The 17,308-nt window shown below is 39.6% G+C and overlaps 1 protein-coding gene across 1 annotated transcript in view; it reads right to left on the reverse strand.

Annotated features, from left to right (window-relative positions):
• LOC109419905 (restin homolog) overlaps positions 1-17,308 on the reverse strand; it is a 39,864-nt gene that overhangs the window by 1,834 nt on the left and 20,722 nt on the right. The window contains exons 3-5 of the mRNA XM_019694188.3: positions 10,892-11,396; positions 10,714-10,809; positions 18-173 (exon numbers count right to left, since the gene is read on the reverse strand). Of these exons, the coding sequence (XP_019549733.3) occupies positions 18-173; positions 10,714-10,809; positions 10,892-11,396 (757 nt within the window). The remainder of the gene's footprint in view (positions 1-17; positions 174-10,713; positions 10,810-10,891; positions 11,397-17,308) is intronic.

Below are 17,308 nucleotides of genomic sequence, written 5' to 3' on the forward strand. Positions count from 1 at the left end.
AGATATATTCAACATACCTGCATTTTGCCAACCAGGTGCCAGGTTTTAGTCAACTCCAGACTCACGGCACTAAGGCGCTTTTCCTGCGTTTCCAAACGACGTTCCAGGTGGGTGTTGAGGGTCTTCAAACGATTTGTTTCTTTCTTGAGGGCCTTTTTCTCCAAGATTAGGTCCTGTGAAACAAAAAAAAATATAAAATAAAATTACATAGATAAAACAATTCTCTTACATGATTTACTGATAAATGGCCAGGCAGTCTAGCAAAATTTAATGTCTTGTTGAATTTTTTTCGGAGATGATCATTTCTAAGCTTCTCTTGGCATTATGAATATGCTTATCACATGACAGAAAAGTTTGAATATAAATAGATGATCTTCTAGTGTTCAAGAAAACATCATTTAACCTTTTGGAGCCGATTTGTTTCGCCGCTGTCGACGCAACCTCGCTGGTGTCGAACACGTTTGTTATGCTCGGTTTCATCACCGGGGTCATATATGACCCCTCCGGCTCCAAAGGGTTAAATAGAATTCATTTAAGTAAGCATTCTGTGTCAGTATCACCATTAAAGCATTATTACTTAAATTGCATTATATTCAGTGCAGTTGAGGGAGTGAAGTCGAGTTTATAGAGAGTTTACACGAAAGCGACGATGAGGGGGAGTTTAGGGGCGTTTTGGACGTGTTCAACATGGAGGAGAAGCAAAAATTCATCTTTGTCAAATTTTTTCAGTGTTTCTCTAAATTTTCATTCAGAAATTTCTCCAGGTTAGGAATTTTTGTGTACAAATCCCTTCAGATAAATGTATAAAAAATTGTACAAGAATTTTTTCTAAGAATTTCCTCACGGGTATCTCCAGATGCTCTTTCACGGATTCCTTCAGAAAATCCTCCAAAAAATCTAGCAGAAATTGATTGAGGAAAGAAAAGAATAATTCCACCGGTACCTTTAACTGCGATTTCGGCAGAATTTGAAAAAAAAAAACCTTCTGAAAGTCCCTCCATAAGTTACTCAAGTATTTTTCCTGCAGAGTTCTTCCGTAAGCCACTCATGATTTTTTTTTTTTTGAGAAAAAATGGTTATCTTTGGTTGTTTCTTCAAATATTCTCCTAGGCATTCATCCAGGAATTGCGCAGGAGATAACTTCAGTAATTGCTTCCGGAATTTTCATTTATGGATTCCTACAAAAAAAAATATCAATTTTTTTTTTCAGAGAGTTTCCAAAGGTATCTCCAGGAGTTTTAAAGAGATTTCTTGAGACGAACCTCCAAGGTTTTTTTTAGAAATTCCTTTAATAATATTTTTTAAATATTAAGCTTATTTCTGGAAAAAATCTGAAAATTCCCTGTAGAAATATCTGAACAAATGATCTCTGTAGACATTCGAGGAGATATTTCTTATTAAACTACAAGAGCAATTTTTGTGGGGCGGACCCTGGTGTGATGGTTAGAACACTTGACTAGCACGCCGAGGACCTGGGATCGAATCCCATTCCCGACAAACTCACAAAATGTGAGTTCTTCCTTCGGAAGGGAAGTAAAGCGTGGGTCCCGAGATGAACTAGCCTAGGGCTAAAAATCTCGTTAATACAGATAAAAAAAGAGCAATTTCTAAAAAAAAACTTGTATGAATTTTTGCAAACATTTTTGAAAGAAATTCCCACAGAATTTTTGAAGAAACGCTGGGAGTTTCCGAAGCAATGCCTGTAAAATTTGCATTTTTCTAAATTATTACCGTACGGGTTTAGGCCGAAGGGTCTCAGATTTCTATGAAACTTTTTCCACAAGGGTTCAGGATATATGAATTAATCTAATTGAGACAAATTCAGGGTCTCCTAGTTTCCTGACCCCTGACACTACTTATTTAAAAAAAAATCATAACTCAAGAATAAAGCACCGTAGAAACAATTTTTTTAATAAAAATAATAGAAAATTTTCTCAGGAATCCATAAAAAAATTGAACTAGAAAATATTTCCACAACATTTTTCACCGTTGAGAAAAAATTTTAAAGAAAAATTGTGAAAACTAATTTTGTGAAAAATGTCCAAATGTGTCATACCGTCAAGTGACCATTCACCGTGAATCTAAGAAAATTTGAGGCGAATAAAGGCTGTCGTTTTACACCAATCTTAAAAACATTGTTGGTACCGCTGGTCATTGCCTTCATTATAGGTTAGAATTAAAGTAATAACCACAAAAGTAGAAAATTTTTCACAAAAAATGATTATTTAGTACATTTAGTAGAGCATGGGAAGGTCGCCTGATTCCATGGTAGGTTACCATTCACCATGTATCAGAAGATTTCTTCTCTTTTGTTTTAAAATGATCAAAACCACCTAGCAAAGTAAATTTTCTTCGTTTATATTCATTTTAAGTAATAACTTAAAATGAATATAAAATATGTAACGACTTTCTTAACAAATGCACTGGAAGTCCTCAGGAATCCCTAGAAAACAACCTACAGCATGTGGCAGAGCCATCTCTTAAGAAAAAGAGGGATTGCGACACTCGCGTGACGGAATTTATGGCCCACTCAAATCTCTCCCGCCGTCCAGATTTAAGAAGAGACGAAACGAATTTAAGAGCATGAGTGCTTGCGGAGTGAGATGGCTCACGCCCCCCAGCAATATGGATTGCATTGGGGATCGCAACCTGCACCATGAGAGGAAATGCGAAAAAAAATCATCAAAGTGGGCTAAGCGGTAGATATTGGTTGCCCTATTTAATCTGCACGGCAGATATATTTGCAATGCGAAACTCCGAAACAATAGGTGTTTACTCGTTTCGCAAATTTGTATTGTTTAGCCTAAATCAGGCATTTACACGGGAATGCCATCAACCACTTTTGTGAAGGCAAGCGAGTAAAGCAGACGTAACACATGTGGAAGATTATAAATTGTAGAGGACAAGATCAAATTGAAGATCAGTTTCGTACTTGATGATAATTGAAAATTGATAGTGCTATACTTGAAAGTATTAGAAACTGAGGTGAGATAAAAAAGCAATATGTTCTAGAATTGAAGTAAATCGTGTTAAATGTAGGTTTCAGAATTTCATCGGAAACTTGGTTCTTAACTACTGTGCAGTGAAGAAGAAGAAAAAATGCATAGGTAAGCTATTTTGTGAACGGAAACTATCTAGAATGTATAATAACTTCGTTGTGGGTAGCGTTCCCTTCAACGAAGGGTTTTTATTTGGGGTCATAAAACCCAACGCTACAGATCCTCCTCGCGGACCGGCGCAAGCTCCACGCGCATCACTATAGCAGCTATACGTACTTCGGCGCAAGCTACACGCGTCTCGGTGCAAGCTCTAGGCGTAAACGGTGCTCATCTCTTTCCGGTGAGCCGATACCTCGCAGTGCGACGGAAGATCTCACCACTCTCCCTGCGTTCTACCAACAACGAGCGACGCGCAAGCCCACTGCTTTTCGTCGTCCGAGCGATCACCCTTGTTCGAGTCCCCCGCAGCATCCGTGCCTGGGCATCTCGCGGTGACCGCCTCAACCGCAATTCAATATCACGATGAGACGAGACTCTCGGTTGCCTATCGTCGAAGCGCACCAGCGTCGAATACGCCTGCCGTCCGTAGTTCGAACGGTCACTCGCTCTCGCCTCGATTGCAGCCTCCCCGTACCATGATCTCCCGGTACTCGCCCCTACACTGAACGAAAACCCCATCCCGAAATCGACTGATTTGGCCGACCATCCATTCCAAATTACCAAAATCGTGTTCTTGAATGACGAATCAGTCATACGGCAATCATCCTACACTGAAATAATTCTAAGAGCCTATTTTATCAGACACCACATATACATTGTACCCCTAGTCTGACACGTTCACTTCAAATGAATCGTTATACGTATCATTTAATAAACAGTTCCGATTGAAAAGCCTTCTAATAAAACTAAATGACATTTGCGCATATCGGAGTTATATGCACATAACACGATCGATACATTAGCTGTGCATATAACTTTGATCAGGTGGAAAAGCAACATTGACAGATAAAGTTGAACACGTTTTGCAGAATTCCGCAATTCCAGTAGTGAGCTTCGTGGTCGTGCAGCTAGCAGCGTCGGTCATTTGGGTGTTGTGAGTTTGATTCCCGCTCCAGCCTAAGGAAACTTTTTTTCAATATATTAAGGATATTATTGGAGTTGCATATACATTGGCGCACCCAGCCCACATGATAGAAGTAAAATGCATGGCATATAACAGTATCATGGCCATCTGAGAGTCATACCACATGCGTCGCATATAACTCTCACTTCCTATTTTCAACCTCAGATTAGATTCATATGATATTCCAATGGTGCAGTAATATATGACTGGCATATAACTGCGATCGAGAGAGTTGGCTCAGTGTAAAAAGCTGATGACGATCATCTTGTTCGCGTATGAGTCGACGCCGCTGTGTAAATGATTATTAGTTGCAGAGCGTAGGCCGCTCAGATGCACCGAATTTATGCATCGATAGCGTAACATGTTCCTTGATCGTGACACCCGGGTCGTTGACGATTTTGCGTCGCATGTCTTGGACATGCCATCTTTTTTTTTGAAAAGGATGCCCGCGAGGGTATCCTGGTCACAAAGCACATCATTTTGTTGGAAAAGATAGCGGTGACATTATTGTTATCAATCGCTAAAAAACAAGGTTGCTCGACCATATGGTTGACATTCAATTTTCATATCACTGTCATCCGGTTTTAGGATGACATCATTCGGTCGGTGGACCATACGGTTTCCGACCAAATGTCGTTAAGGGGCGTGATCGTATCGCCTCTCAGTCGAACTTGGGCGGGGAGTTTCGTTCAGTGTACGCAAGCCACAGTTAGAGAAGCACTCATAGAGTACCAGTTGGCCGAGGGCACCGCGCAGCCGCGACAACCGCCGCTCTCTCGACGACTTTGCCAGCAGGATCTCGCGCTCTGAGGAGCGACCGCGCTACAACAACGTGCCGCAGTGGAGACGACCAACAACTCTACGATCGTCCACCAGATCTCACGCGCTGCAGCTGCAAGTTGCGCCACATCGGAGCAACACGACGGCCGGGCCCCAACGTGAGAACAAAGTTTGTTTTTGATAACCGTAAGTCTTTGAAAAACCTTTGAGCTCAATAGGTAGGACTAGTTTAGTAAGCCCCCAATTGTAAAACTGGTAAAATCATCTCAACTAGGTCCTTAAATATATCGCTTTCTTCGCTTAATTGGTTGAAGCTTCCCTAGATTAGTCTTTTTTAAATTTTATTTGGTGATCTTTTTTCCATTTTCTGATTTCGTTGGAACTTACGTTTGGGTGGTCGGAGAAAGTGCGTGTTTGAGCCACTTTAAAAACTCGCCCGTGACAGAGTCTCAAAGCCGGACCTAAAAAAGCGTCGCAGCCTCTCTAACCCGAGAGTGGCGCTAAAGCTGCTGACGTTGTGCGCAATAGAACCGTTACAAATATAAGATTTATTTAGAAAAAATAATTTTTAAATTTTCATTTTTTTTACTTATATGGGTCAACATGGGTCACGGTGAATGGTGACCATTGATTTTTAGGGTACCCATTTACTGTGCCCTTTTGTATCAATAAAAAAAAATGGAATCGTACTTTCTTGGTAAACTTGCTTCGATAATGCAAAATAGATACCTGATAGGTGAATTTAATTGCTTCTTGGTGAAATAATATCATTACTACATTTAGTTAATCGCTTAAATCACGTAAGCGAAGTTTTTGTTTTTTTTACTACGAATGCAGTGACTGAGCGAAATATTGCTTCATGTAAACACACTTTAGTGTCAAAATGGTACTGTAAAAAGTTTCTAACATAGGAACAATCCATTAGGGTTGTATTGGTGAAATCAAAGTGAAATTGTCATACCATTCCATTGCAATATGGAAATAATGAAAATATATTCGAAGGCCCACGGTGAATGGAGCCCCCAAGGTGAATGGCGACTTGACGGTATAAGCCTTTTCTTTGCAAAATCATATCTCAAGGGCGAAGCATCGTAGAAACAAAGTATTTTTTGGATTCCTGAAAAAATGGTTTTCATTTTCATAAAAAAAACTATGTTTCTACGATGCTACGATGTTCTTGAGCTATGATTTTTCAAAGTCAGTAGTGTCAGGGGAAAACAAAAAAAAATCCACCTGAGTTTTCCGGGAAAAAAGACGACACTAAATTTTTCATTTTATTTATTTATATATCCATGGGCCCTGCCTGAGGAAAAAGTATAATGAAAATCTGAGACCCCATTTGTGAAGAAACTTTTATAAAAATATCTGAAAAACTTCGTGGAGAAAAATGAAGAAACCCCTTGCTCAAATTCCTGAAGAAATCCCAAAACATTTGGGAAGTTTTCTGGAGATGAAATATCTTCTCAAAGGTATTTCAGAAGGAATCCCAGCAGGAATCTTTGAAAGGAACCCTGAAGGAATTTCCAAAGAATCTTCAATAAAATCCCTTAAGAAATCTTAGGAAGTACTTTTGAATGAATCTCTGGAGAAATATTCGAAGAAATCGCAAGAATATTGAGGAAGGAATCTCAGGAGTAATTTCTAAAGAAATTCCTGAAGAAATAACTGGAGAATCTCCTCGGAAAATTCTTGGTAGCATTCACAGGGAAAGAAATGTTGAAAATCGCTGAAATTTTTGGAATGCACTTTTTTTCTTTTTTGAGTTATGACCAATTTTGTGAAAAATTACCATGTAAGCCGATATTATATGGTAATTTTTCACAATTTCCAGTAATTGGCCATAACTCAGGAACGAAAAAAAAGTGCAGTCCAAAAATTTCAACAATCAAAGCTTATGAAATTACCTTCTCATAAATATGTTTTCGAAATTTTTTCGCGAGTTTGGATATAGGGAAACTTACGTATTCTCGGCAGTTTTGTTCTCTTCGTCACGGGGGGTTTTTTGAAACCTGTTGGTCTCAGAATTGGCCTGAGTTATATGCCCAAATTTCAGGCGATTCGACCCACAAAAAAACCCCATGACGAAGAGAACAAACCTGCCGATAATACCCTTCGTCACCCTAGTTGTTCCGGCTTTTTTTAATAATTTTCTCAACGGTGGAAAATTTTGTGGAAAACTTTTTCCATTTCATATTTTTTTGGGATTCCTGAGAAAATTTGCTTTCATTTTCATCAAAAAAAACTTTGTTTCTACGATGCTTCGTTCTTGAGTAATGATTTTTCAAAAAAAGGCTTATATGGCACATTTGAACATTTTTAATCAAAATTGGCCATAACTCAAAAACGAAAAAAAGTGCATTTCAAAAATTTCAGCAATTAAAACTTATGAAATAACCTTCTCAAAAATATTTTTTTGAAAATTTTCCACGAGTTCGGGCATAGTTTTTCCGACATTTCTTAACGAATTTTCTCAACTATGGAAAATTTTGTGGAAAACTTTGTCCAGTTCATATTTTTGTAAGATTTCTGAGAAAAATTTCTTTCATTTCTTAAAAAAAATCTTTGTTTCTACGAGGCTTCGTTCTTGAGTTATGATTTTTCAAAGTAAGTGGTATTTCCACCTGAGTTTTCCGGGAAAATAGGCGACCCTGAATTTTTCTCAATTTTTTTGTTCATATATCTATGAGCCCTGCCTGTGCAAAATGTTTCATGAAAATTTGAAAAAAAAAAGTATCCTAAACGGGCAGTGGCAACTATATTGCCACCTTTCAAACAAAAATTGTTTCGTACATGTAATCATGTATATAATCGTTTCCATAATAGTATGCGTTGACAAGTCTTTTAGTTTTCACGGTATTATAAAAGGCTAACGGGGTACCAGGAGGATTGTAAGTGCGAGTCCCAATGCATTTCAGGGGAGCTTCCAGGGGATTTCAGAGGTGTTTCACGTGTAACTCTCATGCGTTTTAGATGGGTACCTGAAGGTCTCTGGGGCGTTTCAGGGATTTTCTGAGGCCTTCAAGGGGGTTGCAGGGGCGTTTCAGGATGCCTCAGGGGCGCTTCAAGGGGTCTCAGAGGGATTCCAGGGGAGTTCCAGAGGGTGTCGGGGGGTTTCAAAGAGTTTTAGAGGGTACCGGAGATCTCAGGAGCGTTTCAAGGAGGTACCAGGAAGCTTCAGGGGAGTACCAGGAGAGCGTTTCAGGCGGTCCAAGCGGGTTTCAGAGGGGTAGCTGGAGGTCTCAGGGATGTTTCAAGGGGTTCTTAGAGGTATTCAAGGGAGTCCTATGGGGTTTCAGAGGCATTACAGCGGGTCTCAATGGGGTTCAGGTGTGGTAATAGGGTTCCATGTGGCGGCAGGAGCGCTTCAAGAGGTCTCAAGTAGTTTTAGGGGAGTTCCAGAGGGTCATAGGGGTGTTTCAAAAGAATACCAAGGGTGTCAAGATCTACTAGTACCTTCGGAAACCCCCTAGAACACCCACTGCGGCCCTCTGGAACTTCCTAGGAACCCCCCGAGATTCTTAGAAGCATCTTAAAGGACCCCAGGAACCGCATAAGTTTCCCTGAAACACACCTGAAACCCCCTGAGACAACCCTGAGAGCTCCTGAAATATCCCTGTGACCACATAGTACCTCCTGCTCCTGAAACCCTTTGCGATCCCCTTGAAACGCCTATGGAACATCTCTGGAGCATTTGAAGCGTCCTTGATACCTCCTGGAATCTCTCTAAGATCACTTGAAGTGCCCCTGAGACCTCCTGGTACCCCTTGAAACTCTCTGGGCCCTCTTGACACGCCCCTGCATTCTCCTGAACCCTGATGTCGACTGATACCCTCTGAATCCTCCTTAAACATGCTAACCTCTTAATTACCTGGACGTCGTACCCGTCAACGGACATCGGACGCTTTTTGGTCAGAAAAATTCTTTAGATAAATGTTTTAAATTGTTGAACACTGTTGAATCGTCTGGTTTCGTAATAAGTAGAAATTAGTTTAAAACTAGTATTAGATTATAGGAAAATGAAGAGATCCTCTAGAACATGGTTTCTCAAACTGTGGGTCGCGACCCACCTCCCCCCCCCCAGGGAGTCGCCGGCCTTCATCCAGGGGGTCGCGAGAGACAGTAAAATATTTTACTGTAACAGACAACAAATGAGGGAATTTCTATAGGGGGTCGCAAAAACTACGTCTGCTGGCAAAAAGGGGGTCGTGCGACCAGAAAATTTGGGAACCTATGCTCTAGAACTTCCCTAAAATGTCCTGAGGCCGCCTGGAAGCCCCTGAAACACCCTTGAGACCCCTAGAGTCTCCTAGAAATACCCTTTAGTTCTCCTGATATCCTCTTAAACTCCCTGAGAGGTTCCTGACACCCCTTGAAGCGCACCTGTGGTCACATGGAACCCATTGACACGCTCTGTAACGCCCCTGAAACTCCATCGGATTCCCTTGAAGGGCTCAAAAATCCTTGAAAAGCCCCTGAGGCCACCCGTTGGGCCTGCCTGGAGGCCTCTGGTACCTGGTTTCCAACTGAAGCACCATCGTAGAGTAATATCGGAAGGAATCCATGGAAGGTTTTATAAACAAAAACTTGTTCTGTCGACATCCCATAAGAATTTTGCACAAAATTCTGAAATCTAAGAGGAAATTTTAAAAGAAAAGGCTGAAGATATTTTGGGGGTGATCCATTATAAGTCCTTGAAGAAATTTTTGATTTCCTTTTCCATTGAAATTCTTGAATATCTCTTGTGGAAACCTCGGACAAATTTAGAGCCAATTTCTCCATAACTTTCTTCTGCAACTTTCTCAAGGTCTCTATGGGTTTTATCAGAAACCCCTAATGAATTTCATCCTTATTTCAAAAAGGAAACCTCTTAGCTAAAAAATAATACTGTAACTCTCTAATTTGCCTAAAATTATTGCTAGAGTTCGCCAAAAACTATTCGTGTATTAGTCCTGGAGCTCTTTAATTTGAATAATCCATAAGCTGTCTAAGTAAAATTTGACTCTGGTTTCAGAAATACTTCAAAGTTTCGATGAAAATTCATGAAATTCTTTCGACGGCTCTGTGGAAAATTCTTCAAGAATTTTAAATAGAAATAAAAACAGGAACTTTTTGATTCTTCATGAACATTGGAGTTCCTCTAAAATTGAAGCAGAGAATTTTTCCAGCATTTGCGGTAAACTATCTTGAACGATTGAAATAATAAAAAGTAATACGTTTAGGAGGAAATTATCAAAAGTTCATAAATAGCTGGACGGGCAAATAGCTGCAGTCTTTCTTAAAAGAATTACATCACAAAAATGTTGCCAGTGGACAGTAATTTAATGTTCATAAGTCAAAAAATAAATCATCAGCAGTTTCTTGTGCTACTTTTTTCTGGCTTCACATTTTTTCGGAAAGTGAAATTGTGTGGAGGCCCCTGAAATGTGGTGGCCCGGGGTCCTGCCCACCTTTCCTAAACCCAACACTGAATAGAGGTTTCGAGGGGGAATTGCAGTTCTTCAACTTACATTCGAAAGATTTTCCAATATGCTGTTGCAAAACAAAATTGAATACATTTTCAGTACCTTGTACCTAGTTTTCTGGAGCATAAGTTACTGTGACGTACGTCTAATACTCTGCTGGACATGGGGGGATGGTGGTCTGAAATTTTCGAGAATTTGCTTACTTAATTACCGGATGACTGCTGAGGAAAGGCCCCAATTGGTATTTCGAAAATATGAACCAATCACATATTTCACAACTTATAGTAATCTTAATGCCTCAAATATTAACAACAATTAGTCACTGTAAATCTTTTCAATCGCAACCCACCTTCAACTTGAGATACGTCTTGCTGACGCTAACCACTGTTTTCGACCCATTCTTCGTTGGCTCACTCTTGAGGCATTCCTCGCTTTCGCCATTTTCCTGCGAAAAGAAATTATTTATCAGTTAGAACAATCACACGCTCTGAAATCATCACCCCCGCCCCAGAAAGTCAGCCACCCACCACGAATGGAACCTGCTGCACCCGTTCCTGGTGATTCACCAGCTCGATCAACACTCGCCACACTTTTGGCAGCTTGTCAGCAATCTGCTCCGGCGACGCGGTCTGTACCTCGTTGAACGCCCCATCATCCTCCTCGGAGCACTCGCTTTCGTCGGTTTCGACCGGCTCTTGGTCCACCTCGGCCACCAGGTCGTAGAGGGCCCGCGGCAAGAATGCGCCCAGGTCGATGGTTTCCGATTCCTCTTTGGTCATGTCTATCAGCAGACCGCGGTTCTCGGCCAGCACTTCGGTCAGCTTGTCCAGCTTGACGCTGTTGGTCGTCTGCTTGCGGTTCATCCCCAGGAGAAACTTGGAAATGAATTGATTTACAACGGTCATTTCGGCATGCAGTCGCTGGGATTCCAGTGTGGATTGGCTTAGCTTTTCCTGTGTTTGGATAAGCTCGTTTTTCATCGTTTCCAAGTCTGTTTGCAGGCTGGCGACATGTGATTCGAGATTTTTGTTCCTGTGTTGAATGGATTGGTGGGAGAAGAATTAAAATAGCATCGAATCGCGTCATTGCAATCGTTTGTTCGAGAGAAATATTGTCATCTGTGTGCTCTGTTTCCGTGATGAATTAGCGTGTAGTAAAAGGAAAAAGTAGTGCGCAGATGATCGTCACGTTGAAATCCTCATTCGGTGTCAATTGTTTGCGTATGGATATGTGTATTGAGTTGTATCTATGTTTTGCGAAAATTGGAAACGTTAAAAGTTTAATATTGCAAAATTGATAGTGTTATTATGGGTAGAGGCGAAGAACAAACCAAGGGCAAAATAATAAAAAAAATGCCATCATACCTCAGTTTATCATTCTTATGCTATTTATGAATAACATTAAATAACTCGCTAAGAACAAAAAAAAAAATACTATTATTGCGAAATTTGTTATTTCTGAGTTATTATTGAATAACAATAAATAACTCAATAATAACAAAATATGCAATCATGGCAAAATAAGTTCTTCTGAGCATCCTAAGTAAACTAACGTCCTAATTGCATATTTTGTAATCAAAACTGGTTTTGTAATTGATGAGTTATTTAGCAATTATTTCATTTTTATAAGAATATTGATGAAGATAGCAAATTGTGTTATTGTTAGGTTAGGAGTAAGAGCTAAACGAAAATAATAACTCATTTTGTTCCAGAAAAAAGTAAATAATAACTTATTTTGTTAATATAAGGTCAAACCTAGGACAACAGATTTCTGAACTTACAATACAGTTTTTTTTCAATCAAAAGAACAAAATTTACAATTATGATGATCTTTTTTGAAATAACTTATTTTGTTCAGGATCGAGATGACCATTATGGGGGAGTTCTTTTGGGGATCAAAAATGCTTACTCATTTTATAGAATTCCAATCGCGACTCACCCTGGCGTAGAAATCGTCGCTTGCCAAATAAACGTAAAGTGTAAAGAACTTTGCGTAGCTTTCGTTTACATACCTCCAAGAATTTCAATTAACGATGACGACATACCTCCAAGAATTTCAATTAAAGATGACGACCTTTGGAATGCGGTTTCTGCACTATCACATCCAGTTTTAATTCTGGGTGATATGAACTCACATGGTACTGGGTGGGGCAAATCTTATGACGATCACAGGGCGGCCATTTTCCATGATTTATGCGACGATTTCAACTTGAACCTTTTGAATACAGGTGAAGTGACACGTATTGCATCTGACGGCAAAGAAAGTCGTCTTGACCTATCACTGGTATCAGGTTCACTATCATTCGATTGCTCGTGGAAGGTGATCGAAGATCCTCATGGTAGTGACCACTTGCCCATTATAACCACCATCAAACATAATAGTGAAAGGTCAGACCAACCAATTCAGGTTCCTTTTGACCTCACTAGGAATATCGATTGGCAACAATTTGCAGCAGCGGTATCCTTTGGAGTTGAATCATTCAATCCACTCCCAGGGGTGAAACCTCTCCAGAACCGCTTCTGGGAGCTCTCGCTAAGGTTACTTATCAAGTGTGGAGTGAGCAACACACTTGTTATTGAAAACTTCGAAGAAATGCTCAGTCTGAACACTCAGTCAAAATTCATGAGAATTTATCTGTTCTACATGTCGTCTGACATAAGCCTACCAAGTTATAACCCTCCTCGTGTACACTTCACTAATGACAGTTCCTCTGTTAAATACGATCTGTCCATGAAACAAGCTATTCATGGAATACCAGATCAACTTCGATGTATACCTATTCCTCGCATTTTTAACGAAAAGTACCAAAATGTAAATTCCTGTAAGAGATTCTTCACTGATGGGTCTCGCATAAATGGATCCACTGGTTTCAGTGTCTTCAATGAAAATTTCACGGCCTTCCGCAAACTTCAGGAACCTTGTTCGGTTTATGTTGCTGAGCTGGCAGCAATCAACTTCGCTTTGGGGATGATTTCCAACATGCTTGTAGACCATTTCTTCATCTTCTCGGATAGCCTTAGTTCGATTGAGGCACTCCGGTCGATGAAACCTGTTAAACATCCATCTTACTTTCTTACAAAAATAAGAGAGCAGATGGATGCACTGGGCGAAAGATCATACAAGATTACCTTTGTATGGGTCCCCTCGCATTGCTCAATTTTTGGTAATGAGAAGGCGGACTCTCTCGTAAAGGTGGGCGCACAGGAAGGTGAGATCTATGATAGAAGAATTTCACATGATGAATTTTTCCATTTTGTTCGCCAGATTTCTCTTCAAAGTTGGCAAAATGATTGGCGAGATGGCCAGCTGGGACGGTGGTTACATTCCATTATTCTTAATGTTTCTTTGCGAGTGTGGTGGTATGGTTCGGATGTAAGTCGAAACTTTATTCAAGTGATGTCAAGACTTGTGTCCATCCATTACTCACTAGATGCGTATTTTACACAAGATAAACCTCGCGTTGAGCAATCCCAGACAACCAGGAATCGCATTAGGATACACGCTGTACATCGTATAAAGTACTATTTTAAGTCACTATCGCATATACAGGGGATACTCAAAATAACTGGGGCAGGTAAAATTTTCACTTTTCAAAAAATGTTCAACTCGCTGTAACTTTTTGAAAAGGGCATCAAATATTCTCAAATTTTTACTGTAAGTTCATCAACTAGTTGTGTATCAGTGGTCAAAATTTGGAAAAGATCGGGCTATTCTACAGGAAGTTATAAAGGTTCTAGAAAAAGGTATAATTATTCGATAGGCAACTTTCAGCTGTTATATCTCCGGATTCAATGAACCGAATGCAATGAAATTTTGATCATTTATGACTTATATCATGAGCTATTAAAAACTTTTAACTAAACTTAAATTTTTTTACACGAAAGAAAATTATTACGATTGGATTATATTTCTAATATAACACCAATTTATCCAAAACTTCATCATCGTTTCAAAATTCGAGATAGTAACTATAGTTCATTTAAATTCCCTCTAATTGACTTGAATATATTCATGTTTCAAAGGAAAACAACCAAATAGCCGGCATTAAATTGAAAAAGTGATGGGAAGCATATGAAAAATAGATAAATTTACTAAAAAACATAGAATAAATGAAATTGCTATAACTTTTGTTCTTATTAATAATTTTAAATTAAGTAAACTGTTTTTCAAAGTTCATTATATTATTCATAAATGATCAAAATTTCATTGCATTCGGTTCATTGAATCCGGAGATATAACAGCACAAAGTTGGCTATCGGATAACTATACCTTTTTCTAGAACCTTTATAACTTCGTGTAGAACGGCCCGATCTTTTCCAAATTGTGTCCACTGATACACAACTAGTTGATGAACTTATAGTAAAAATTTGAGAATATTTGATGCCCTTTTCGAAAAGTTACAGCGAGTTGAACATTTTTTAAAAAGTAGAAATTTTACCTGTCCCAGTTATTTTGAGTATCCCCTGTATGTACGGCTGAGGGACAATTTTCATCGCATATGATGTTATTTTATGAACTTACTGCGATGTATCTGGTAAAATCATATAAGAGTGCAAATTAACTTTTATAATGTATGACTACATCGTAGTAGACGACATTCCGATGTTTTGCTGCGACGAACTTTACTTATTCGCAAAAGCGTTCGAGTAAACTCGCAAAGTGTCAATTGAATTCGCATAATTGCGTACTGCGATGATTATACGACTTCGCTTGGTGCTTTTCTAATTATGTCAGTTAAACTCGCATTGGTGTACAAACTAAATCGCACAAAAGTGAATATAAACTCGTTCAAATGTACATACAAACTCGCATAAGCTGGAATCGTTAACGTTGGCATATTGCGATGTGATATGTGATAACAATGAAAGAGGTGCTGCTGGAGTGCTAAAAAGTTAAAAAAAGTGAAAAGTCATCATTATGGTTACAAAAAAAAGTTACAAAGTCATCATTTTCGTTTTGTTGACCTTATAACTAAAAATGGGTGGTGCTAGCAAGAGAGGAGTAGTGGTAACTATGCGGGAAATCATGCTACATCATTTTGATTTCCAAAGAGCCTGCCGAACACGTACAGCGCATGGAAACCAAGTGCATTCCAACAAGCACTAAGGTGAGTTAGAATGTCATGACATTTAATCAGTGTGTTTCATAAGTAGTGTTTGGTGCTTAGTGTGAAGTGCGGCTCGATAATCCAAAGGTTATTAATTCGATACTTAGGTGACAAGATTTTTTTATTTCGAATATTTTAAGTCGCATAAGGTGCTATATTACGTCGCAGTAGTGCATAGCGTGCATCGCATAAAATATCGCTTCAAGTCATATGGCGTCATTAATTTCCCGTCAATGCACGTATAGCGCCTTCACTTTTGTATGCATAAGGCACTTTTACTGCATCTTATGCGATGTAACTTAACCGTATAAAAGTACGTATAACATGAACATAAACTTCATTATACGTGCAAATTGGTTGTCTGGGATGTTTGTACTAAGTGCGGTTCCGGTTATGATGACATCGACCACGTAGTTTGGCAATGCCCGGATAATGACGCCTCCAGAGCACTACTTTTGGATACCGTTGAGGCCCGAGGTAGACAACCCTTTGTTCTTGTGAGAGATGTGTAGGGGACCCGCGATGTCACATACATGGGATGTATTTTCGACTTTCTTCGCTCTGCTGGTATAAAAGTTTAATTTGCTTGTGTTTTCTTCTCCAGTTTTTTTTTCTCTGTTTTGTCCTCTTTGTGTTACCAAGCTGCTCCTGGCCATCCGGAAGACCAAGTCCCACAACAAGTTGGTACCAACACCACAAGGCACCGAATACGCTAGCAAGATGCGATTCACCCCCGGATGAGCTGCAGTGAAACCTTTGGCCCAATCCTTACCCTGTCCATCCCTCAAAATGTGACCTTCTAACCTCAAGCTGCCACGAGTACCCTGGCTTCCACCCATTACTAACAGATATCATGAAAAAGTTATTACTCTGTATAATGCATACTGTTAAGTACAAAAAAAAATCTTCGGCTACGCAAAGCGTTATACGCGATTGAGCCCCAAATAAATGAACTAGATAAAAAAACTTATTTTGTTCTTGCTTTGTTCTCCATAATTCGATAATAACTTATTGAGTTCTTCTTCTTCTTTTTGGCGTAACGTCCTCATTGGGACAAAGCCTGCTTCTCAGCTTAGTGTTCTATGAGCACTTCCACAGTTATTAACTGAGAGCTTCCTCTGCCAATGACCATTTTGCATGCGTATATCGTGTGGCAGGTACGAAGATACTCTATGCCCAAGGAAGTCAAGGATATTTCCTTTACGAAAAGATCCTGGACCGACCGGGAATCGAACCCGTCACCCTCAGCATGGTCATGCTGAATACCCGTGCGTTTACCGCCTCGGCTATATCGGCGAGCTTTCTCTCTCGCGCTTTAATTTCACGTTTTGAAGTACTAAAATGTTGGTACTTTAGTAAAGAGAGCGAGAGTGGAGAATGTTACGCTAGGCGCTTAACTTAAGTTAAGTGGGGGGAGAAAAATAACTAAAACATTGTAATTATATATAAGGCTTAAAATTTGAATAAAGGTTGAGTGGTAGTTTTAACTAGGAAAAAGTGAGTCGGCTTCTATGTCGGATGACAATTCCCGGTGACCACTCTGGTCAACGCGGTGCACATGACATATATTTGGCCAAACAAGCTCGACAAAAGACCAACACAACGTCAATTATGGTTACCTTTGATGAATGTCGGACTACAATGACAAATATTTGGCATTACGACAAACAGTCTATTGGCACCTTAATTTTCAGGACAAAGCTGAAAAATCGACGCCAAAGGCGAATGTGGTTCTGGTTTGTGAAAAGTTGAAGGGTGGTGTCGCATGTAAACGCAGAACTGAATGGATATTTCCTGTTCACAGTACCCAATCCTAATTACTACCGCAACGATAAAA

The sequence above is a fragment of the Aedes albopictus genome, chromosome 2 (assembly GCF_035046485.1).
Source record: "Aedes albopictus strain Foshan chromosome 2, AalbF5, whole genome shotgun sequence".
NCBI classification, from domain to species: Eukaryota; Metazoa; Arthropoda; class Insecta; order Diptera; family Culicidae; genus Aedes; species Aedes albopictus.